Source organism: Drosophila sulfurigaster, chromosome 3, assembly GCF_023558435.1.
Source record: "Drosophila sulfurigaster albostrigata strain 15112-1811.04 chromosome 3, ASM2355843v2, whole genome shotgun sequence".
In the NCBI taxonomy this organism is placed as follows: Eukaryota; Metazoa; Arthropoda; class Insecta; order Diptera; family Drosophilidae; genus Drosophila; species Drosophila sulfurigaster.
In genome coordinates, this window is record NC_084883.1 from 49783202 (window position 1) to 49810671 (window position 27470).

At 38.8% G+C, this 27470-nt stretch overlaps 1 protein-coding gene across 1 annotated transcript; it reads left to right on the plus strand.

The window, feature by feature from the left end:
* The first annotated feature begins 6882 nt into the window (after positions 1-6882).
* Positions 6883-17024, plus strand: LOC133841219 (protein glass). The gene is made up of 2 exons (XM_062273573.1): positions 6883-8785; positions 9191-17024. The coding sequence occupies exons 1-2, from the start codon at positions 8302-8304 to the stop codon at positions 10882-10884; spliced, it is 2178 nt and encodes a 725-aa protein (XP_062129557.1). The 5' UTR covers positions 6883-8301; the 3' UTR covers positions 10885-17024.
* The last annotated feature ends 10446 nt before the right edge of the window (positions 17025-27470 follow it).

The following is a 27470-nucleotide window of genomic DNA, read 5'->3' on the forward strand; positions in this document are numbered from 1 at the left end:
GGACAGACAACGTGAGTAAAACACAGACTATTAGTTGATAATTGTTTCTTGGTATAATCGAATACGCTTCGTCATGTACGGCAAAAGGGAAGAAATTCAATTGTAATGTGTTGCAATTATGCCAAAGTCTGTTGTTTAGTTCGACTAAATAAACTCGGAGTAGTTAACGAACTTTGACGATAATATCTGCTATTAGAAAGTTTATTTTTAACTAGAAAAAGTTCAATTATAAAACTAAGCAAATTATTGAAAATGGTATTATTTATTTCTATAATTTATTTAATAAAGATTTCTACAATGATTCTCTGAACAATGTTGATTTACTATCTTGCATTTATTTATATTTGGTATAATATAGTTTACTTTTAAACTTAAAGTAAAGAAAGTATCCCTCGATCTATTGGTTAGACCGTTATTTATTTTTCTGATTACATTTTAATTTTATGTCATATTATAAAGAATTCAAGGCTATTTACTTCGACGATAAATTGTCGAGGAAGTTATAAAGAAATTTTATTTGTTTCATCTTTGTCTATACAATATTCACTTTTGTCAGCGTCCGCAGAAACTTTTCTCGCAATTGTTTATCTAAAATTATATTATTACCTAAAAATTGTGCAAAAATGCTTAATTTGTATTTCGAAAATAATTATATATTAAATGTTCGAGCAAATTGTAAAGAAATTTCGATTCCCCGAAATTATGAATATTTTATTTTTCAAAACATCCGCTTAATTAGTAAAGGAGTTTCGCACGAAATTTATTTTTAAGTCGCCTTCCGATTTCCTTAAAATTATCAAAAACATTTAGATTCATAGAATTTCAGATTTAGTACTGGAAAATCCTACAGTCAACTGTTATCTAATCACATTTTAAACTTAAACAAATCATGAGAAAATGGGTGAATCCCTACAAGAGTCAAATTTTCCTCTTTCCCAAGTTTCAACAAGTTTTGTCACTTGAGAATATCTTGTAAAACTTCTTTTTCATTTCCGTTTCTAATATTTCTCACAACTTTTCTAAACACACATTCAAGAATACCAATCATCTTCAATAACACAATAATTCAATTTGCCGCTTATGGAAGCCATAAAGGGAAAGGATCCTTTCCTTTCCCAAATATCGAACCCAAGTCAAAATTTGTCCTGTCAAGCGACCACAAGAAAAGGTTCTACAAGTTTAATGGAATCAACTGCTGCTGATGCTTGAGTGATCAAATAATTGTGAATGCAACTCCTGAGCCATATTCAAATGTGATGCCTGAAGAGTCAGGCAGGCATCAAGCCGGGCAGCCATTAGTTGATGAATTCAAAATACGAAAAATTCAAAATACACAAAATACACAAAACACACAAAATGTGCTAGAGGGCACTAACCTAAGACCTGGCTTCAAATACGATATGTGAAATATAAGAACCGAGTGCAGCCGTCGTCGTCCATAGAGGACTTGAACCCGAAATTGAGGAACCAGTCAGGAAAGCAGGGTCAGGGAATCAGCTGCTGTTGCTATTGCTGTTGCTGCTGCTGTTGCTGCCACACATAATCATAATGCAGACGTGGACAGCTGTCGGAAAATTGGTGAAAAGCGAATGAAAAGCCGCGCGCGCATCGGGCTCGAGTTCGTTCATCTCTCTTCCTCTGCGCCCCTTTTGCCAAGCATTTTTTTAACACACTCGCCTAGCATCCACAATCAACAATCATCAATGGCAACAACACCACCAAAAGCCAGTTGTTGTTGCTGTTGTTGTTGCTAATGTTGTTGTTTGTATGTAGATCGTCAAATGATGTCCCGTCGACAGGATCGTAGGGCGAGCCAAAACCGCTCCTTTTGTTGCCGCACTTTTCCTACCTGGATTTTTTTGGACGCGTCCCAAAAACGTATCGATAAGGTCTTTGAACTCGAGACACATCTATGAAGATTTTTCCTGCTGCAACAGCTGCCCGCTGAGGATTCGTATTGCAAGCTGAGCAAAAGAGACCCAATTGAGAGAGAGAGAGAGAGAGAGAGAGAGAGAGTAAGAGAGAGATTGAGAGAAAGATCAGGGAGATGGCTCAACAAATGTAATTAAAAATGCAGTTGGGCAAAAAGTTTCAAATTACCGGAATGAAAACTGAACGTGTGTCCAGTTGCTGGCAACAGCAGCAGCAGCAAGAATCCGCACAAGTGTGCAAAACTTTTATATCCTGTTGCAGGACATGCTAATAAGTCAGTTTTTGAATGAGAAACGAAGCTCTTCTCACCTCTTTACACTTCTCTGCCACCCCAAAAAAAAACACAAAAAGAAGTTAAAGAGTAAAGCGCAATTTGGCGATGACGTAAACTGACTTTGTTTTCTGTTTTTTTTTTTGTTCGTATCGTGTTGTTTTTTTCTATTGTTGCTCAAAGTTGTTGTTGCTTTTATTGCTAATGAAACAGGCGCACGAAACGCTGTTGCTGTTCGTTCGTATTGTTGTTGTTCCAGTTGTTATCGTTGTTGTTGTTGTTGTTTTACCTGTTTGCTGTTTCTATGTAGATGCCAAATGGCAAGCGACAAAGCGAGGGGGTTGCTCATGGGGTGGTGTTCACTGCTGTTGCTGTTGCTGTTGCTGATGGTGGTGTTGCTGATGGCGTTGATGATGCTGTTGTTGCCGTTGCCGTTGCCATTGCCATTGCCGCTGCCTTTGCTGCTGCTGTTGTTGGCGTTGATGATGATGATGATGATGGGGTGGTTGCAAAAGCCGTTTCAAAAGGAGTAACAATGAAATTATAGCCGAACACAGGAACAAATAGCATTTGGGAAAAACTCGACAGCAAGCGTCCAGAGAGTCAGCACAGACACAAAGACAGACAGAAAATGCTGCAACAACAACAAAAACAACAACGAGGAGAAGCAGAACAACTCGTGCTTGTTTCCACTTTAATACATCATTTGAAAAGGAAAAACAGAAAGAGCATGCCAGACACCTGGTTCATTTTTCGGGCTCGCGTCTGCTTTTGGGTTGCCTGATTGCTGGCTGGCTGGCTGGCTGGCTGGATGGCTGGCTAGCTGACTGTTTGGCTGGTTGGGTGCTGCACGGGGCAGGATCAACAGTTTTTGGGTTGCTTTTAGTCGAGACTCTGCTGTTGCTTGTGTTGCTGCTTGTGCTGCTGCTGCTGCTGTTTCTGTTACAGCTGCCACTTCCTGGCCCGTGCCACGCGAGCGTCACACTTCGCTCGATACTCAGTCGTACATGGCACAGCAGTCTATGTCTGTATGTCTGTCTGTGTGTGTGTGGCAACTGCCGCGGGGGCGCCACTGCAGCGAGTCGGGTGTGCGCTAGGCAACGCCAAAAGCGTTTTGGCAACCACCCAAAACCCAAACCCACACACAACCCAAACTCAAGGCAAGCCAACCAGCTGGACTTGCAGCTGCACTTGTAGAGTATTTCCTGTTTTTTGCACGCTCGCAAACGCGCTCAACTGGATCCCTGGCAAATGGGTGCTGCGGGAGCCACGTTTGCCACAGTGCTGTGGTGCCTCTGCTGCTGCTGTGGTGCACCTTTGTTTTCTTTCCTCCTTTTACGATTACTCGTATGCATGCATTTCTTTTATTTCTCTGTGTTTTTTACCCTTAAACTAACGCTAATAACGCTCGCGCTCGCTACACAGCACAGGAAAAGCTGTCGCTGCTTTATACCATATTGTCCTGTCCTTGTTCCAGGTGAGCGAATCTCGCATTGCTGCCACTGCCGCCGCCGCTTTCAACTCCAACTTCCACTGCCACTGCATAATTTGGTTTCCTGTCGTGACGCGTGGCCTCTGGCTTCGACCCTTAGTGCCGATCCTTATTGCTTATGCAGCGCAAAGCCATATGCTACCTTTGCATCTGCGTCTGCGCGTGCCTCACAACGATCGCGATCGTATTTGGTATGCCCGACGACGACGTTCAACGATCCTTGCACTACCCGCCCTCTAGGCTATAAGACTAGCGGCTAACGAAGCGCAACAATTTCAACGCAACGCAACACAACGCAACACAGCTCATATGTTACGACAAGTTTGCTTTTTAGCTGGAAAAGCAGATTACAAGGAGCAGCGCAGTGTGGTTTCATTAAGAGGACTTTGGCTCAGTCCTCAGAAGTCCGAAGAGGGGCGGGCGCATATTTAAGGCTTCCATTTCCACTTCATATTATGTGTGTGTGTTGTAGGTGCTGCAGCGCGAAGCGAAGCCCAATTGTAATTAGTGCATTCGGATATTCCACAGATGGTCGGTACGTTACATTTTCGAAGGAATATGCTAAGAGGTCCTTAAGGTCTGACAGCTAGATGGATTGTACATTAAAGTGAATGGCATTTCTTTCCATTCTCTCTTCTCTTCTTTTTTTTTATTAACAACAAACAAACAATCGTTAAGTACCCGAACTCAAGAGGCCATATAAAAAGGGGTTCTCCAACTGTCAAACAAACACACAAAAATATGCGCCACGAATATGTTTCGTTGCCACTGTTCATCAGTCAATTGTTCCCCCCAAAACGAAATTGATATCACTCCATGGGAGCGTAGCATAAATAACTATCCATCGCGTATATATACTATGTATATAAACGATAATCAAACAAATCATATTTGGGGGGCCTTAACAAAGTTTGGCTTACGCGTAATGCAACTTGACAGTTGGGCCAAGAAAATAATCAAAGTTTTTTCTGCTTAATTTTTCTAGCAATTTACGTCGAACATAATTAGCCGCGACTTGCCGCAGTAGAAAGCTAATTCGGAAGTCCAATTTGCGTAATAACGGCTGAGCAACTAGTCTTAATATATATTTAAGAGTACCATTTGAGAAGCTGAAATATAATTTAGCAACATTTCAGAGTATGAAACTTATTGTTTAAGAGTTACCCAAAACAAATATTTTCTTTCGTATTCATTTCTTTTTTAATCCCTGTTTGGTTTCCTTGAAATATTTTTATAGTAATTTATAATATTTCATAATTTTAAATAAATTTGTCAAGCTTATATAAGTAAATACACCTATCAGTTCACTAGCTTCCTATTTACTATATACAGATTTCCCTATGAAATATTAAAATATCATAGTATCATAATATAAATCTATTTAAGACGATTCCATAGGAAACTCAACATTTCCCAAATCATCTCAGCGTATGAATTAGTCAAATATTTCTGTTACAGCTTTCGTTTCGAATATAGTTACCATAGTTCTCATAGTATTGCATGATATATTTATTCATCATGATATATAATTTTGCAATACTTCAGAGTATGAAACTTATTGTTTAAGAGTTACCCAAAACAAATATTTTCTTTTGTTTCATTTCATTTTCAATCCCTGTTTGGTTTCCTGGAAATCTTTATAATTTATAAAATTACATAATTTTAAATAAATTTGTTAAGCTTATATAAATAAATACACCAATCAGTTCACTAGCTTTCCATTAACACAGATTTCCCTATGAAATGTTAAAATATCATAGTATCATAATATAAATCTATTTAAGACGATTCCATAGGAAACACAACATTTCCCAAATCCCCTCAGCGTATGAATTTGTCAAATATTCCTACTCCATGCATAGCTTTAGTTTTGAATATAATTACCGTAGTTCTCAAAGTATTGCATGATATATTTATTCATCATGATATTTATCAAATATTCCTTCAGTATGATTTGCCAGTTTTACCATAAAGTTGCAGCTTCGCATATAATTTCCCATTCATATTTTAGCTGCATAAATTTCTGTCTGCAATCAGAATATAATATTTCCTAATCAATCTCCGAGTGTTAAAGTTACTCCGCACAACCTATATTTGATTTCCCCGAATTATGGCTTATACAGTACGGTTTCAATTCTTAATTGAATTTCCTAACTGCGAACGAGAGAGAGAATGAGAGAAAGATGTGTATGTGTTGTAATCGTAAATTGCCAGCATGTCCTGACCTTTGATATATGAAAACCTACGCCCCAGCAAAAGGCTTTAATCTATTGCTAGCTGAATTTCTCTTACTCCTTGCCACCGCCACCGCCATCGTCACCGCCACCGCCTAAAGCATCGACTTGTACACAGCATGACCAGCTAGTAGCAATCAACAATGCCACAACGACTGTTGCTCTCTGTTTGCCTCCCCGCAGTCGCACCCCCGCACCCAGCTAGTCTTTCCCCCCTCTCTTTGGCCCGTCATTTTTGGCAATTTGTTCAAAATCAAAGTTCAGCAACAAATGCAATGCAACAGCAAGAGCAATTAACTCGGCACAACTGCCACATTCGACGGAGTCGGCGACGGCAACGGCAACAGCAACAGCAGCAACAACAGCAGCAACACCAACAACAACAGCGACGGCGACGCTGTTGCAAAAATCCACCCCAAAATTGTTCAATAACAAAAAGGAGCCATGAGCCAATTCAGGTACGAGAGCCAGGAGGAGAGAGGGACGCAACAATTGGAGGAAAAAGGCATTGCGAATTCTGGAACGACTGGCAATGGAACACTTCCTGATTGCTGGCGTTTTTGGGGCTGCTCCACACCATACAATTTAGCCCCAAACAGTGGCAAAATTTAACACAACTGAATTTGGTAATTAACTAATATTGAAAATAAGCATATAATTAGCCGTATTAGTTATTCAATTTCCATAAATGCAATGTGTTTTATTTAAAATGCATACAATTTCCCCTTTCTGTCGTATGCAGCTGGCCCGAAGACACGCAACAGCTACGCTGTTCTATTTTGGGGGTTGTTTAGGGGCTGTGTTTTGAGACCATGTTCCGTGCCAATTGTTTCGTTTCTCTCTCAGTTCATTCCGGTTCGTTCCGTTCGGTTCCGTTTCGTTGCGATTCGTGGCTCGCTCTTCCTTTCCATTTCGTTCGGCCACCCTTATAAGCGACGTTTCGTTCAGTTGTATTCTCATAAGCATTCAAGAGTTGCTTACGTTCGGTTCGTTCGCATTTCTTCTCTATCTTATATAATATTATATTTTCTCCTAAATCAATTTTTTCACTACCAACAACAACAACAATAATTCAAACTTAACTCAACTTTTCAACAAACTCGCGTCAACTAACTTAACTTTTACAACTCTCAAGTCTATACTTTCTATTTTATAAAAACAAAACCAAAACTTATTTAACTCGACACATCAACAACAAAAACAACAATAATAATATTTTGTTTGAAATTGTTTTCACAAATAAAAATTAAATTTCTACAAAATTAAAAACAACAATAATAACAAATAATTTCACAAAATAAAAATACAACAATAAAAACAAAAACTAACGCTTGCTGAGAGGAGCGTGAGAAGAGCCAAAAGGATATATGGAGCAATACAATTACCAAATGAACCCCCCTCCCAGTTGAGCGAACCGTTATGTTTTAAGCCCCGTTGTGTAAAAACAAAACGTAAACGTAAACGCAAATGTAAAAATCGATAAACCACACGCAGCCAACGCAAACGCAGCAAAACGTGTCCCTGTCCAGAGTCCAAAAACAAAAAGAGAGACCCCCCTGCCCAAAACACAAGAAAAAAATAGAATAAAATAAAAAAAAAAAAAGAAAACCCAAACTCAAACTGAGACCCGAACACCAAAAGTACGGACCAAAGTTGACCAAAAAACACACACACACAAACTAAAGTTGGCCCCCAGTGCGACTCGAGAACAACTAGAACTCCTAGACTGAAGCAGCGGTCGTCGGTCGTTGGAGCTGAGTATGAGTATAAAGCGCAGAAATGTGTAAAGTGGCTGTGAAATTTGAAGTATCCTAACCAAAAACCAAAAACAAACCAACAACAACAACCAAAATAACCAAAATAACCGAAAAGCAACAACCAATAAAACCAAGAAAACCGCAACAACCAATTTATCATCATATAAAACAATAAAATGCAATTTGAAATAGAATTTTGAATTATGATCAAATGATAATAAGAACGTGAAAAGGAACGTGAGGCGCAACAATGCGTAGTATGCCAAGCAATAAAAACTCTACAAGTAAACTCTAAACTCTATACTATATTTCGGCGAGCCAAATCTATATATATTTTCACATGCGACAAATATTGCGAGATAAGAACTGCAACATTTCCTTTCCGCTTTGCCACCAAACGATACCCCCTAAGACGGTCTTTGCTCGTTCGAAAGAAACCACTCGCTTCAGCACTTAACACTTAACTTGCCTATTGACCACTGACAACCGCTAAACCGCTCAACTGCTCAACATCAACCATCAACTGCAATCAACGACTTAACCAAAGTAAACCAACAACCAACAACAACACAACCACACGCTCCAGTTACGTCCCTTCCTTACACCCCCCTCATAATGCCGCGTTGCCTGATTGCCAAGAAATGGAAGGCGTATCCTTGGCTGGATCGTGCCGAGGATAATGCGCAGCACCCCAACAACACAACCGCAACCACAACGACGACGGCAGCGACGACGTCGACGACTTCCAGGGATGAGGAAATGTCACCTTTGCCAAATCTCAAATCGCGTCGCTCGACACTCGATGATGATGAGGAGATCGATGTTGTTGGTGACAAGCTATTGACCAAATCGGAAAAACAACGCACAACACAACAAGGAGCAGCCGTCGTAGCTGCTGCCACAGCAGAAGCAACAAACGACAGCACAACAGCAACAGCGTCAGCGACAGCAACAGCGACAACAACAACGGCAGCAACAACAACAACAACGGGCAAGTGTTGGGGTCCCAGCTCACCAACGGCGGGCACCACAGCGCCCAGTCCGCCACCGCATTCGCCCGAGGCAGCGACACGAGTGGCCAGCAACAATGTCTACAACGGTGAGTACTAACTGCTAGTTAATGAATGAATAAACGAATGAATGAGCGAATAGTTGAATCAATAGTGTGGTGGCTTCAGTCTGACCATTTCCGTAAACTTTTGTAACTATCCTTAAAGTAAACAGTTCCTTTGTACTTTTCCTTAATTTTCTGTTGCATACTTACAAGCGCTTGCTTGAAAATACTTGCGCAGCTGTGCATTTTTTTGCTGCATACTTTCAGGCAGTAAAAGGATATTGAACGCAATATTTATTAACTGCTACAGGAGCGCTGAGCTCCTTTTATTGACATTAATAGTAGTTATTTTTAGTAGCTTCTCTGCTTCAGCAAATAACCATCGAAGTGGCAACAAGTTCAATTGATTCTAATGCCAATTACCCTTACCTTTTGTGCACCCATTCGCAGGCTACACACGTGAACTGTCGCCGCTGCACTACACCGCGTACCTGCCCAGAATGGAGAGCGAAATAACCGTTATACGTGCAGCAGCCACAGCGTTGGTGGCAGCAGCCGCAACCAGTGGAGCGGGCGAACAGCATTTGGCCGCTTATCAGACACCGCCTTCGTCCACCACATCGTCGCCGTCGTGTTCGCCGAGTGGCGCTGGCCACAGCCACAGCGATCGCTTCAGTCCCAGTGTGCACATCAAAATGGAATCCGGACAGACATCGAGTGAGCGCAAATGCTTTAGCAGTACGGGTGCAACGTTGTCGCTGCCGCCAAAGAAGAAGGACATCTACAGGCCGTATTCGCTGGACGATAAGCCAGCTCATGGTTATCGGCGACGTGTGCCAGCCGAGGAGGATTTGCATGCGGCACACGCTATACTAGATCTCAGCGCATCGACAGCATTTCACCCGCCCACGCAGCCACATCAACTACAGCAGCAGCAGCAGCAACAGCATCAACATCAATTGCCCCTGCAGCAACAGCAACATCAACAACAGCAGCAGCAACAGCAGACGGAGCAACACGCGCTGGGACACATGCAACACACACATGGACACATTCACTCGCACTCGCATTCGCATTCACACTCGCACACACACGCCCACGCCCACACCGCGCCGCTTTTGGAGGCGCATGCGCATGTGCGTAGCACGTCATCGATTGCCGAACTGGCTGCTGCAGCGAGCGCGGTAAATGAACAACGCCCCTTGAGCAATGCCTCCTCCAGCGCAAGCAGCAGCCACCTGCCACCCAGCAGCCCCGCCAGCAACAGCAGCAGCAACAGCAATCACAGCAACATTAGCAACAGCAGCAGCAACGGCGGCAACGTGCAGAACGAGAACAGCAACACAACCAACACGAATCAGTTGCGTCCTGGCCTCGGCCTGGGCCTGGGTCTGAGTCTGGCACAGGAATGCGATGTGGATGCCGATGGCAATGGGCAGCCAGCCAAAACGGTTGCCTACACATACGAGGCCTTCTTTGTGAGCGACGGTCGCTCGAAGCGCAAGCATGTCGCCGACCCAGCTGCCGTTGTCGTCCAGGATCAACAGAAGACCAAATACACGTGCTCCGAATGCGGCAAACAATACGCAACCTCGAGCAATCTGTCGCGCCACAAGCAAACGCATCGTTCCCTCGACTCGCAGTCGGCCAAAAAGTGTCACACCTGTGGCAAGGCCTACGTCTCGATGCCCGCACTGGCAATGCATGTGCTGACGCACAAGTTATCCCATAGCTGCGGTGTCTGTGGCAAACTCTTCTCGCGACCCTGGCTGCTGCAGGGACATCTGCGTTCGCACACCGGCGAGAAGCCTTACGGCTGTGCGCACTGCGGTAAGGCGTTTGCGGATCGCTCGAATCTTCGGGCGCATATGCAGACGCATTCGGTGGACAAGAACTTTGAATGCAAGCGATGCCACAAGACGTTCGCGCTCAAGTCGTACCTAAACAAGCATCTGGAATCGGCCTGTCTCAAGGACGAGGAGGAGCTGATGATGGCCATGTCGCTGCACGGTCACACCGACAGCAACAGCGAAAGCGGTGCCAGCATGGCATCCTCACCACCGCACGAGTTCCTCGAACGCGTCAAGGTGGAGTCATCGGCAGCTGGAGGCGCAGGCGGCGGAGGTGTCACCTATGCCATGTAAAAAGAACAAAGTTGAGTAAGTGTGCAATGCATAATTGTCTGGCAATGCCAAAGAAAAAACAAAACAAAGCAAAAGCAAAATGAAAAAAGCAAAAAAGAAAATCCCTAGTTAATTTACCGTTACAAATGTTACAAAAGTTATCGTTACCGATCGATAGCCGCGTTATCGATAGCGACATCAAAACCGCTAACAGTTTTTATATATACGAAATACGATTACATACTTGACATCACAATACGTCCAAAAGCAAGTGTAGTAGAGTAACACAGAGACTGTAGAAATTCGCATTAGACACATTAGGCAGCAAATACCATTAAACAAAGAAAAAAAAACTAAAAAAAAAATACAATACAAGAAAACGAAATGAAGAGTGACGAAAGTAAAATGAAAGCAAAAAATACACTTAGTAAACCTAATCTCGTTCTTCTTTTAGTCATATAAGCGAGTTGAACATTCCTAGAACCCAACATAAGCATTCCATAAGTAATACACACACCAAACACACCACACACACACACACACATACACTTTGACACCACAGAGAAAGCCTTTTGCAAGTTGGTGTAAACCGAATGCAAACCCAAAACCTGAACTTGAGCAATTCTATCGCTAGCAATAGCGCTATCTAATCTATCTATCTTACGATATGCATTACATACTATATAATGATGTACTATAACCTGTAGCCTATCTAACAAGAAAAACAAAAACAAAAACGAAAACAAACACACACTTTTAATCTTTAGCTCTCCTCTCCTCTAACAACTAACTCTACTCCTAAGCTAATCAAATGGTATATTAATTGAGAAGAAAAAACAAAAACAAACGAAAAATGAAAAAAACACAAAAAACGAAAATTAAACCATTCTCTTTAATCCAAGAAAAAACAACGTTGACGAAGACGTAGACGAAGTGATTAAAATTAATGCAACGAATACAAAAGCAAATGCAATGTTTCTCAAACAACGAATTAGGTCTTAAGGGCAGCCTATCTATAAGCAGTATATAGTAGCGCCACAGAGCAGCGAATTTAGCTGCAATTTTTTCACAACATTCTTAAACTAAGTCACACACACATAGCTGAACAAAAAACGGCACTAGCAACACATTAAGAAAAACACAAAGCACTTAACAAAAAAAATCAAATATTAAAATCCCCCAAAAATTTATAAATAATTCCCACACAAAAAAAAAAAAGAAAATATTGAGATAAATTCGAAAAGCAATAACATTTTAGAAAACATCGAAAACATTATTGGCACAATTTTAAATTGAAATCAACATTTTTGGTAGAGTTTTCAACAGTTAGTTTTGTTCTGAGTTCAATTTGAAGGCTAGAGAGACATTGGAAAGGAGGGGAATCAGAAAACATAACATATATTTGGGCATTTCATTTGCATTAACATCATGTCCCAACTTATAATATAGTCAATTAGCATTCCAGGCAATTACCAAAAACATTAACAATAAAAAATGAAAGCTAAATTATTTATTATTATGCATAGAAGGCAAAGAATCTAGTCGCTGTCTAACAGCAATATTATTATTTAATATCAAGAAGAGTAGGAAGTTTATTTATGTAGAGACCCCAGACCCAGTTAAACTTTTACCAGTACGAATAGTTTTAGAGCATTGCATTCTTTTGTGGCCCATTTACGATTACATCAATTATAGCGACAAAGACCAAAAAAACAAAATGATTTGATTCATATTCAAATCCGTATTCGATCGCATTAATCGTGCCCCCCAAAATCGAATCGACAAAACACAAAACATACAACATTTATCGAGTGTGATCTAGTCTCAAGCATTTAACAGTACACTTCGTCCATGCGTAATAGAACAGAAAGATGAAAGATAAAAAATGAAGGAAACAAACTACTTTTGCACTTTTCAAGTACTTACAATCGTAACGACCCTAGTACGATATTACTTAATCCTTAACTTATATTATGTAGCTCATATGTTCATCATTCATTATTCGCAATTACACCCCCTCACACACACACACACACATAATACTTACGAGTACGCTGCACAAACAAAAAAAATACCCTGTAAATACTTAGTATTTAATCCACAAAGAAAAAAAAAACACACACACACACAAAAAATACTCGTACTTATCACTTACACTGAAAATCAGCTTCAGCGACCGATCTCAAAATATATATGAAGAAAAAAGTGCAACGAACTTTTGTGGCCATAGTCATAGAGAACTTAGCCTATAAAGTAGCAATGTTTAGATCAAAAAACAAAAGAAACCCAGTGGAAAGTTGTTGGTATGTCTAAGCGAGCGAAGAGGAATCTATATATACATACATACATTATATATATACAACATTTAGAATACGTATGTAGTTGCGTAATATTTACAATATATATATGCTATATATATATTACAATTAGAGATAGTATACAATATACTCTTAAGTTAAACTAGTAAGTATAATTACGACAAAATTATTTTTATACTGTTTAAATAATGAAGAAGATGCGAGAGAGAAGTGAAAGTTTTGCATTTCGTATTCGGTGCGGGTGACAACCCTAAAGCGAATGGCGAATGCAAAACTTTTATGGAATAATCGAATCGATATCGAAATATCGTCATCGAAATCGGCTAAAGTACCAAAGCAATACTCAAATGAACAGCAAAATAACAAAGCAAACAATGCGAACAAATATTCAATTATAACTTTAAACAAAAAAACAAGCTACTTATAGTCATAGTTACCAACTTATTATTACTATTATCATTTGTATTATTTTCCCAGTGAAAATACACATATACATATATATATATATACTTCAATTTGTTTGTTTTTGTATTTGTCGATGAGAGTTCATTTAAAATTTACAAAAGAAAATACGAAAAAACAAAAATTATTAATTAAAGCCCGGCAATAATATTCAATTTTGTATAACAATGTAAACAATGCAAAAAGCAAAACGAAAAAAAAAATGAAACCAAATGCATAATTAATTATGTGAATGAAAGCAATAACATAAAGGTTAATCAATTTATTTAGAATATAAGTAATCTAAGGTTGAAACTATTTAAAATTAGTAATGACAGCACACTTGTATTTAAACAAAACCGAAAACAATTACATGAAACAATTATAAAGTTATAAATATACAATACATATACATAATACTTACACTATACAAAACAAAACCAATTGTTTTTTTATTTTTCAACTTTTTTTTTTTTGATTAAGCGCTGTTCTGATTTACACTTCCGCAAATCATTTCATAGCAAAAGCATACGGATTTTAATCTTCTAAAAGTATGTTTTATCTCTGTGAAATTGTATTTGAAGTGCAATTTGGTATGTGATTTTTATTTGCTTTATATATATTCCTTGGATTTTATAAGGCAAAACTGGACTCATTTACTTTACACTTTTGATTTATGATTAACGTTGAAAATACGTTGTTATTTTTAATAATGAAAGCAGGTCAATAGAACAGAGGAACCCAAAAGCAATTCGTATATTGTGATATTCCCACACAATTAAAAAAGCTTACAAGTATCCATAATTTCTTCATTTTGCTCAACAGAAAATCCAACAAAAGTTGAAAATGATTGCAAAATATATAAGGCAAATATTATTGAAATGAGCTCCAGAAACTATAAATAGCATAACGTGTATCGAGAAGCAATAAAACGTAGTTGTAATCCTATAACAAATATAAATTTGAGAGAAAACAAAAGAAAAGAAAAGGAAATATTTTAAACATTTTTAAATAACCTAAAGACACGTAGTAAATAAATTGCATATAAGCATATAGTACTTCAATACTATAGAACTATATACATATACATACAATCTATATATATATATATACATATTAATATATTTGGAAAAGCTTTACTCCATCAAGAAATCGGCGGTTACATTTTTGTTTTCAAAAAGTGCCCGTTTTATGGTTTTCATTTAATTTTTCGCTAGGTTTCGTCACAGCCACGCACACACACACAACCACACACACACACACATGTTATAGGTTCGTCCAAGCATTATAAGGATCATGGCATTATTGTTAGAATTGAGAGAAGTGAAAAGCGGAATAAAAAATTGTTAAAGTTGATGAAATTTTTTAGCATAGCATATTAACGACATAGTTGTATATCATTGGAACCAGCGCAACTTTAAATACTACTTACAATTGTTGAATTCAGTATTTGGTAGCATTAGGTTCATGATCCATTGTTTCCATTATCTGTTGCTATCCCTTACCTCGCCCTCCTCTTCCCCTCGCTACACTACGCATTACGCTCTGACAATGTTGTCCTTTTTGTGTCAATGCATTTTAACGAGCGCTCGTTAGGAACACCCAAACAAAGGGAAATGTAATAAAGAATATACAGAAAAAAAGAAAAGAAAAGAAGATGAAAAAATAAAGTGAGACGCCAACTGCGTCAGCGCGTGGCTCATCCCCCCGACCATGGCACATTTCCCCCCGCCTAAGCGTATCCAAAACCCTTTGTCCAGAGACCAAAAAGTGGCAATATTAAATTCTTAACAGTTTAATTTGCATTGGGTCTGTATATAGCGTATTATAATTAAAATTATTATTGCAATTGTTTTTATGATTTATTCCTTCTTTTTCTTTAGCTGAGCTGAGTTTCGCGTGTCATTTTTGAAACAATTTCACACAAAAATATGCACAGCATATGTTTGAGAACGTTTTAAGGAAACTCCATCAAATAATAAACTGCATATTATTTTGTGAATTTGGGTTGAAAATTAAACCCGAAACTAAACTCTGACACCGCAGTATTTACACAACAAGCAAAACGCGTAGTGGAAATGAAATGAAAATAATGAAAATGATGTATAAATAATAAGCAAACAGCAATGATTAAACCAAATGAAAGACTTAGCACGTTAACACAAATATAAACAAAACAAAAACGAAAACGAAAAAAAAACTAACATTAAATTGAACTAATAAAGTAAACCAAAAAATCTATAAAGACAACAACAAGATGATGAAGTACAGTAACAACAACAAAAATAAAAGACTTAACACTTTGAATATTATTATGAAAAACAAAAAACTTATTTACATCTATTGTATATTGTATTATGATACGAGTACTTATAAACATACTTAAATCGAAAAACGAAAATCGAAAATCGAAGAACAACAACAACGAAGATGAAAAGCAACAGTAAAAGCAAAAAGCAATAATAACAGCAACGAAAATAGTAAACAAAAAGCAATTGAGCAAATGAGAGCAATAGCAATAGCGAATTACTTCTAAGGTAACCAAAAAAGTATTATAGCGCATGTATCTATGGGTAAATATTTGGAAATCGTTAAACTATTGCGATAAGTAAGCGAAACCAAAATATTTATGGCACTATATACACACACCACAAGTATAGCATAATAAATATATACTTCTATATATATACATTATACATATATATACATACATATATCTATAAATATATGAGAATACAAATTTAGCTTTTAGTTTACCAGCAACAAAAAAAAAATCATGAACATAAATGCGCAAATGCAAATGCAAACAAAACGTGCAAAAACGTGAATGAAATAAACCGTAGCAACTTTTTTGGATTTAGCTGCATAATGAATTGATTAAACGATTATTAGTTATCGATATATACACATACATAGTACATATAACGGTAGAGTTGTTTTTTGGCATATTGTTATCGCAACTTTTGTGCTGCTTTTGACGAGACCAATTGATGTACTTTATACAACGAAAAAAAATAACGATTTAAACGAAAACCCAAAAAAAAAAACAAAATGGAACCCAATATGAAGAAGAATTGAGAATTAAAGTAAACTCATCTTATGTTTTTGCATAGGTGCATATTGTTGCGATAGATTTACAAAAACAACAAAACACATATAAGCAATACCTATTTTGAACCAAGAAACACAGACACACAAAAACACACACACACACACAGACACAGCAATACCTAGAAGAGATAGTTGATGGAGTTACTGCGTAGTAAATAAATCATTTTAACTTGTATTTAGAGCACACAAAAACGTAATGTAGCATTGTAGAAAAGTAGCGTTGCAATTAATTATTATTATTAACAAAAAGAAAAACAAGAAGATGAACAACAACAAAAAGAACAAGAACAAGATACACAAAAACAAACACAGAGTGCGATTGCGTTTAAATTTAAGCTTACAATTAGAGTACGACTAACAGCACCTTAGTGAGCAGCCAGCAAAGAATTCTGTACCTAGAACAAACAAACAAAAGAATAAAACAAATAAAAACATCACACACACACAAACTATACTGTATTGATTACAATAACAAGAAAACGAGAAGAACAGAAGAAGAAGAAGTAAAGGAAGGAAAACTAATCGCATATACATAAACGAAACTATTATTATTATTATTATTATTACTGATATACACGAAGAGAAATGCGTTTATATTATGCGACATTATTACTTACATTCGGCATGGCATTATGTATATGACATTCATGTACATATATGGTACCCACACACACACTCACACTTAAACACACACACACAAGTCCAGGCACAGGCTGTCAATCACCTGAATAGGCACGCCAGCTGAGTCGAAAGGGAAAGAGTTAAAAATAGTTATTAGCCCAGTCACGAGCGTCACTTAAAATGTAAAGCATACTTCTAGGAGCTGTCACTAATTCAATAATTGAAAATAGTATGCGATGGAATTGATAAGTGACGACTGACAATGAAATTTCTTCAGCTGGCGTCCGCCTTCGAAAGTCAATTTGCAAAATGGTCAATTTCAATTTTGAATAAAATAAAAATCGTTTCAGTATTTAACGCTAAGTTGTTGAAATTGTGCCGCTAATTAAACAAAAAAGAATTTAATGAAACGAAATGAGAAAAAGATGTCAAAAAAAGAACACGAAAAGTCTTCAGTTCGTTGCGTGGTTTCCATTGCGGTTAAAGTGCAGCAATATATATATTTTGTGCTTTAACCAAATTGATTTGTATAATTATAATCCAGCATTATAGATTCAATATATACATACATATATGCACATAGTTATTAACCCCCCATATAACAAAAAAGAAACACATACATAAACACACACTGAAAATACTTAACAAACAAAAAAAAAACAAAAACAACAAAAAGCAATGGCAACAATTTAAAAATGCATAGTTACTAACTACTTGATGAACAACAAAACCGAAAGGGACGAGAAGTAAATGATGAAGTCGAAGTCGAAGTTGAAGTTGAAGATAAAGTAAAAGCCAAGCATTCTGTAAAACATAAACGTACATAAGTATATTATATTATATTTTCATAACACATGACAAATTTATACATGATGATAAAAAAAAAAACGAAGTGAAATTGAAAATGCGACGAATGCAAAAACAACTTGCGTAGTAAATGAGAAAAAGAAAAAAATGAAAACAACAACAAACAAAACATAGTAAATAAAAATAAAAATCTGAAAAAATAAACTTTGCAAAGTGCGTTTCATTTAAGCTTAAAAAACGGCAACGACAACGACAGAAGCAACAACAACAACAACAACGAAAAAGAAAAACGGAACTCAGCAAATGGGAAAAGCTGCCGGGGATAATGGGGCGATTTGCAGTTGGGCTTTGCCAATAGATTACTTCAATAAGTAGAGCTGTCAATGTGAACGTCAAGCCATTTCAAATTGCTCGAAAGCAATTCAACTGCCAAAGCGAAATCAATAAAAATTATTAAAAGAAAGGAAAGCAAAAGAAAAACAGAAGAGAATGAGAACGAGAACAAGAGAGAGCTGAGGAGAAAGTCGGGCTATCATTTGCGCTGCTGCAGATAAAATTCACTTACAGCACTCTTGTACCTCTCTCTCTCACTCTCTCGCTCTCTCTCACTCTTTGCACAGCTGTCAGTAAGTGCAAAGCTGTACTTGACTCCATTCCGTAGCCATATTTAAAGTATACTTAGGGATAACCAAAATTAAATTAAAGTTAAATGCACAAGGATTAGAATTTCAGCTGGCGCTAAAAAGTATGCTACACTTTTATGGCAAAAATTCTTGAGCATTTGGGCTTTAACTTTAATGTTTTTTATGACTTTATTTAAAAATGTAGATAATATTTAACATTGCTTGTTCAATACGTTTCAGCTGATGTGCAACAGTCTCTATGCCTTGTTTAAAGTATTCTACGGCGCTGAAAAGTATGCTACACTTTTATTACATGAAGTCTGCATAAGTTTCCATTGCTTTAATGGGTTTATGACATTATTTGGAAATTTAGATAACATTTTATATTCTTTCTACTAAGTTGATGTGCAACAGTGTTTATGCTCTGCTTACCTGTTGAGTTTGTAGCAACTGCCATTTAAAATAAACAGAGCTTTTGGCAAGGAACAAATTCAATTTCTGTTGGATTATTACAATGACAGCTATATGATATAGCAATCCAATCGAATTTATTGTTTATTGTTTTCAGTCTGCGGCAGAGCGATGATACTTACTTCATACACATAAATTTTATAGGCTCTCTTCTAGAATGTCTGTATAGAAATTTGTAATAACAACATTCTTCAAACTCTCGCTGCAATTAAAGTGAGAACTTAAATTCGATGAACGCTTCAAGTTACCATTAAATTTAATTGCAAACTTTTAGTGGCGAAACTTTATAACAACCACTTTTTATTAATGCTTACATACTACAGTGTATATTTTACACAATATAATTTTATTTTACTCTCTGCATGAAATTGAATTACAGATCACAGTTAAAGTCATGAAAATCTACAGCTTTCAGTTGTTGTCATTCTCATCGAGGACAGAATCGATGTTGTTGTTTGTTTGTTTGTTTGTTGCGCATATTTTCACATATCATAAGTTTTTATGCTTATTAAAAGGCAGATGAAAAAAAAAATTGAGCATAATTTATATGATTTGCCTATGTGCGGAGCGCGGCAATCGCATGGCCAACAGAAAATTCTGTTTATGGCTCCCGATCAATGGCACGAGGCACCAGAAAAAGAAGGCATAAGGAATGAGGAAAGCGATGCTTGTTGTTAGATTGTCGCACTGAAACGCGATGGCTTATTTAGCAGGACTCTACTCGATTTCTTTTGGCCATATAGATTGCCCAGTGGCACACATACTCTTGCTCATAGATATACGATATAGTTTTCTGTCTTGGGCATGGGCCCCTTTTTTTGCTTTTGGCTTCAGGGTGGAGAATGGAAGATGAGCAACCCTTGGGGCCATTGAATGGCGACAACCAAGTCACTGGCAATTTTTGGGGACTGTTTTGTTGGGATGGATGGATTGGGATGAATGGGGTACATGGGCAACAGGGTTTGGCCTGTTTTGGCTGCCGACGCCCGTTATCCAGCAAAACAATCAACAGCGCGCGTTTTTAAGCCATGCCAGATATATTTTCTAATGCTTTTTTTCTGTAACTTTCCACATTTCACCCTTGTTTTTCACGCTTCGAGCGGTTTATGGCCGCATCGTTGTCGACGTCGTCTCCATCGCTGTTGCTGTTGCTGTCGCTGTTGCTACTATGTAGTTGTTGCTGTTGTATCTCTGTATTGTTGTTGCTGTTGTTGTTGCTGCCATCCCCGCGGCTAGAAATGGTAGGCTCAATTGAGGTCCTGGGATTGCTATTGGCATTGGGACTTTGTGTTTGTGGCCATGTCTATGACTGTGACTGAGTTTGGGTCTCGCTTTCTGCGTTCTCTGTTCACTGTTCGGTGTTCGGTGTTCTGTTTTCTGGTTTCTGTGCCGCGTCTTTGTTGTTTGGCGGCTGCCATGTGTCGGACTGTGTGGATGTATCTACTACTACAACAAGTACGTGTATCTTGTGCCTTTGTTGCGCGTGAATTGTTGCCTTGTTTACTATGCCCTTCAAATTATGCACTATCTGCCGGGGAGAGTTGAAATAGCGGAGGGGGAGCAGCGTGGAGAGGCGACAGTGGTGGGACGCTTGGACGAGCGGAGATTGCATTAAGATAAATTTAACTGAATCAATTTGCTTAATAGCCAATTGAAGAGCAAGCCAGCGCAAAGAGAAGGAACAACAACAGTAGCGACAGCGACAGCAACAGCAACAGCGGCAATGGCAACTACATTAGCAACAATAACAACAACAACAATGGGAAACAAGAAAAAAAAGTAGCAAAAACAAAAACACTGTCTCCAGTTTTAGTGTCATTTATTTTAACGTTGATTTCTTCCTATCCATTTATTTACATTGCACACTTCTGAGCGAACGCTCCCACTACTCTACCCCTCCTCCTCCCCCTCTCCTGCTCTTCCTCTATTCACTGATAATGAAACGTCGTCCAGCTGGCTTAATACAAACGCTCTTTAACAGCAACCAAAAAAAAAACACAAAAAGCAGAGAAAAAAACACAAAAGGAGCCAAGCGAAATTTTATAAATCTCGAAAGTGGCGGCAAAATTATATAAGCGTTACATAAGCTGCGATAGGAATGGGAAGAGGATTGGCTTTTTGGGTTGGGCTGGATTGGAGCATTGAGAGTATGGATTGCTGGCGTGGTGGGGAATCCTTGGTCAATTTCAATTTCAATTTAGTCGCTACCCTGCGCTCGATGACGACTTGCAAGAGTGCAACCCCATTGCATAAGTAACCAAGTGGCAAGTATCAACTACCAAGCTGCCAACTAGCTGACCAACCAACCAACCAACCAACCAACCAAGCCAACCAAACCAAGCCAACTCTGTCGTCAGTGCTCAGTGGACTGTGTGTGAGTTGACTGCGTGTCCTGTGTCCTGCGAGCTGTGCTCTCTGCCATGGGCTGTAGTAGCAAATGCCTGGCATTTAGAAGCGGATGTTCCGATTCACATTTTGCAACGCAATGATAAACTCACCCAGTTCCGGCTGCTCCTAGCTCTCTAGCTTCTCTCTCTAAATTCTAGCTACGAGGGCGCTCCAACAAGTTGACAGGCTTTAAGACTGCCTGAGATACTCTGACAATTAAAAACGCAAAAGGAATTACGAAATTAAGACTGAAAGACATTGCCAGACTTTTGAAATTATCAGTTACTTAAGACACGTAAGTATTAAATATGGGTTTACATTTTAATCTAAGACTAATTAGAATTTCGTTATTCTAAAAATCATAGAATTATTTTAAATTTATTGTTGTATTAATTTATGTGCAAAATTAATTTGCAATTTTGTGTCCTCCTTAATTCAATATAAAAATTGGGGAAGACATAATTTGTAAAATATATTATATATTTTTTTTATCTTTAAAATACCTAAACCACATTTAGAGTATACCGAAGACTACATTTGGTATATCGACATAGTACCTCATTCAAAACATATCATGTAGGTCAAAATATACCAGATTGTCAGCCAATGTAGCTTATGTTTCCTGGAAGTTTAATAGCAATCAGATAAAAATTTTGAAAAGGTATCAACAAAATTCTTTTGTATGGGAAAACGCCTCTTTACTATAGGTCTTACTTTCCTTGGCTAACAATATGGTATCTTTGTCACTTTATGGTTTATTATGAATATAGTACTACATAAATATACCAACACATAGTGTTTTATACATTTATTTTTTATGGTATATTAATTTTGTATATTTTTGGAATAATACCGCATTGCTTTGCTTTAATTCAAAATGTGTAGCGAGTATCTCACAGTCGAGCCCACTCAACTGATGCTTTTATTAGAATACATTTTTTAATGGAATCAATTTGTTGTTGCTGTTATTCAACTTAGCTCTCTCAGGTATAAAACTATAATGAATACTGAAAAATTAAGCTAATAATGAAATTCAATGACTCAACATTCAGTTTTAAACTAAACATTTTAATTTTCATGAACTGTCTTTTTTAAGAATTCCTATATTTAAATTTCATAGTTGATATGTTACAGAAATGTTCAACTTTCTTTGGTTCAACATATACAAATTTCTTCTTTGATATACAAATTTCCATTTCCATGAACTGTTTTGTTCCGATATTTATATTTGATATTTGATATATTGCAAATATGTTAACTTTCTTTGGTTCTCGCATGCCATTTATAACAAATGTTTTAATCATAATATTCTTAAGGAAATTATATTGTATTAATTCTTTTATATTTATCAAACTTGACTATCTCAGCTTATGGCTTTATAGCCACAAGGACTAAGGTAAATAAATGGGGCTCATGATGATGTTTTTTGTTGTTGTTTTGTTTCGAACTGCCCTCGCCAATGGGCTCTAAGTGGGGGGTGTTGTCTAGTCTAGTCTGGCGTGGTCATTCTCTGGTCAGGTCAAATCACATTATTTAGCGGGCCTTACGCACGTGTGTATGTGTGTGTGTGTGTGTGTGTGTGTGTTCGTGTGTGTGGTGAAGGGTGGGCAGGACAAATGGGCTGGGTATTCGAAGGTCCTTGGCCAGGCTAAAACTGATTTGCATGACGCGAAAAGGTGCGTAGGCGGTAACTGACGGAACTGGAAAAACTTGACTTGGCTGACTTGACTTAACTTGGTAGCGACGCCTTATCGCGTCTGATGAATCTCTTCGAGCTGTTTCGGATTGAAGGTAATTGCCACGAAGCGCCCATTTTTCGCACGGATCGCTTACGCACATGTCCATAAAAATAGATAGCATAGAGCGGAGACCGGATATGGCAAGCCAGCAAATATAGTAGAGACTTGTGTGATTGAAGCAACTACGACTTGGAGTTCCTTGATTCCTTGCAAACTAATTACAGGGCGCGTAACGGATTTTAATTATCGCACTGTGTTCGCTCAGCTGTTGCCTTCTGGTTTTTGAATCTATTGGTTCAGTCAGAGTTAATATTGTATTGCCTATGCCGATTGTTATGCCTTTCCCGCTGCGTTTTCCTACGTAATTGTTGCTTTTGTTGCGTCGTATTTTCTGTTTTTATACGTTGTTTTTTTTTTCTGGGTTCGTCCTTAGGCCTCAGTGTTGAGCCTGTGCCTGAGCCTGAACCTAGGCACGCCCTGAACGACAGTTACAAACAGCCGGTCGGCAAATCGATTGATTGTGGCCAAACACGCAGCGTTGGACAGGATAAATCAAGCCGCTGACATTTTCTTTAGCCCTCTAGCGTGCGTGAATTTCGTTAATGCGAGCAAACAGAAAACACACAGAACTGGAAATACTCATAGTCGAATGCTTTTGACTAGAAGAGCAGGCAACAGGAGGCCCCACATGAGCGGGGCACATACTATATATATAAAAAGCCAATATCCAATTCCTACCGAAAAACTTCGGAGCGTAATGGACTGAAATCCAATACAGAAATATGCATGCACACACTGAGGGAGTTGTGTATGTGTGTGTGTGTGTGTGTGTGTGGAGGACAGTGACAGACACAGACTCCCACACAGATGTCAAGGAAATATGCGCCGTTTAGTCACAACTGTCAGTTTTCAATTGATTTGTCGAGCCACTGACTGCGGCATCCTCGCACACACAACACACAGCACAGACAGCACAGAGGGGAGTGGAAAGCGGGGAGTGCAGCCATATAGGTTGCGCGTCCATCAAAGCCAACAAAGCAAATGTGAAAACATTAAAGCCATTTTGGTCGAAATATGAAATATGGCTGCGATAGTTCCACTCCCACACCCAAAACTCATTCTCATTCTGTTCTCCTTCCCTCCCCAATTGCCATTTCCATTTCCATTTTCATTTTCCCCAACGTTTGTTGCTGGCTGGCCACAATGGCCCGCAGCTCTCGCTCTCGCTCTCGTTCTCGTTTTAGCTCTAGATTTTCCCTGTGCGTTTCGCTTGGCCGCCAAAAACTTGTTTGCCAGTCATGCAGCAAGTCAATTTTCGTATCGTCATTGTTAACATCATCAATTTGTGTGCTTAATTTGGAAACTGACGCGCAACAAAAGGGAGACAAAGGCCAAGACGCAGGCCAAGTCACTGGCAGCAGGATCACAACTAGGACATCTAGTATATATATGTATACAGGAGCAACACACATCACCTTTAAAGACAAGCAAAACATATAAATTGAGATGCTGCTGTTTGGAGCTGCCATAAAGCAGCGTCAATTGTTTATTACATTTTCCACACTTGACGAGCAAACGGCGATAAATACGAAAGTGCCCGCCAGGATACGTGTAGTATACGCAATCTCTCGCTAGATGTCTCTGTCTGTCTGCATGTGTGTGTGTGTTTGTGTTTGCGAGGATAAAACGAAGGCCCCGAGGCCAAAAATCAAAACAATTGCAGCTCAATTCAATTGCTTGCCACATGGCTTCAGTGCGAGGAGCAAAGCGAAGGACCAAGGACCGAGGACCATGGACCAGGCCGAGTATCATACCTTGAGCTGGGCAGGCGACTTGCTTACGGGTTTCATCTTAAGGATTGGGCCGAAAGTTCATGAAGGTTATGATTTCTTTTTCTTTTTTGGTAGAAGGAGAAGGAAAAGGAGGAGGAGGAGGAGGAGGGAAGGAGGAGTGTCAGCCCCAGAGTAAACAGTTACGATTGTGTTACAATTTGTTACATCTGTAAATGTGTGAGGAAAGCTGAAAGCTCTCGAGGGACTTTTTAGCCAATATAAATTTTGATCCTTCTTGAAAAATGGAAGCAAACATAAATAGCATCAAGTGGAAAAACTGAACGTTAACGAACAAGCTAAAGCAGCTGTAGCTGTGGGTCATGAGAGGCAAGGGGGCGGGGCAGCACATTGCTATGCGAGAGAGGGGGTCACAGTCGCAGCGGGGGTGAAGCATGTGATTGAAGTAAAAGTAGCAGCGAGGGGTTGGCAATATTGGGTGGAGGAGAAGGGAAAGGGAAGGGGGAGCACATCGACGACATAAATGAGTGGCGGACTGAGCGCACATTTAGCAGCAAACAAACAGACTTACACACACAGACACACAAATACACACGCAACAGCCAGTGAAAGACAGACTGAGCAAGACAGAGAGAGAGAGAGATGGAGATAGAGAGAGCGACACGCACAGCGGCTGTGAAGGACACACAATGTTAGAGCTTCCCACATGTGTCAGTGTCTACGCACACACACACACATACACATACATATTTATATATATATATATATTTAAGATGTGTCTGTGTGTGTGTTTGTAATAAAAGCGATGAAAATGGCAACAACAACAATGACAGCAGAAAGGAAAACGAAATGGCAAAATAAATTGAAAGAGAAACAAATAAAAATCAACGAGAAAGGCTGCAAAAGTGGCGGAAAAAAAAGGAAGCACAGTCAGAATGAGAGAATTGTAGCAGTAGCAAGCAAATATTGAACACACACACAACAATAACAACAACAACCACATCTACGCACACACACATACACTAACACACAGGCATTCACAAATATAAGGAAAATAATCGTCGATAAAAAGCTGGCGCCAAGATACCCGTAATATGAGCTAACCACTGCCCCGGCCCAACCGAGACGAAAGCAGACCCAACCTCATCCAAATCCCCCCTCAACTCACCAGCACTTCATCCTGTCCTTCATCTCCCCCCTTGGGCAAGTGGCTTCGCACATCACAGGGCATTATTGGGTGACATGTGGAAGAGCTCTAGGCTTGAAGCCTGAACGGCTTTGGCTTTAGCCCTCTTGAATTTGTGTTTTACAAGATACAATTCAGCTAATTCCAAACAAAAGTTAGTCCAGCGTGACAATTGAGTAGCTCCTTTATACCGAGCATATAAACAAACAAAAAAAAACAAATAAAATTTCATCAAGAGAGCCAAAGCAACAATTTTACTGCTGCTTTATTTGGTCAGCCCCAAAGTAGGCAATACTTTTTGTGCGACGCAGATCCTCATCTCTCAGCTTTTGTCAGTGAGCAAATATGAAATTCAAACAAATATACTAGTACCAAGTAGTATTTTTTTTTGTTCGAACAACTGAAATAAATCAGGGGACAAATCCAGATCAAAGAGACATTCCATGTGGAAATCGATCAAAAATTTGACAAAGCTACGACTGTTCTGAAGTCTAGTTAACTATGTATGGAATCCTCCTACCGGTTGTTACTGCATCAATACGCATACGATTGTCGTTTACCCAATATTTTTGAAAACATTTAAAATTCGCCCTCCAACGTACACGTTCACGTTCACAGCTCCCAAATGGCTTAAAATTTATGACATAAATAAAAATACTGGACGGCAGTCACCCAAAAAATATAAAAAAAGAATGAAAGAAGTGGAAAAAATAACACGCGCTCTGGCAGTGGCAGGAAATGTTTTCAGGGCCAGTTCGATTTCGATTGGATGCGCAAAGCCACACACAGCATGGCTCACAGCACCACCACCGCCGCCTCCCCTCCCAGTGGTGGTCAATCACCTGCCAATGCGCAAGAAATGAAAACACAAATAAATTAATATTTGGCTTAGTGAAATTCAATTTCTTTACGAGTATCCAGTGTCGTCCCGTGAGCTCCAGGGAGACGACACGACGCCAAAAAAGAAGAGAGAACGACAGGACGACACAGGGATAGATAGATATTAGAGCCCTTGGCCAGGGCGACTTCTGACTGTTCGTTGACGATAAAACGCTTTCGTTTTCAGGTAATTGCTTGTAAGTGGCATAAACATAAAACGAAAAGTGAATATT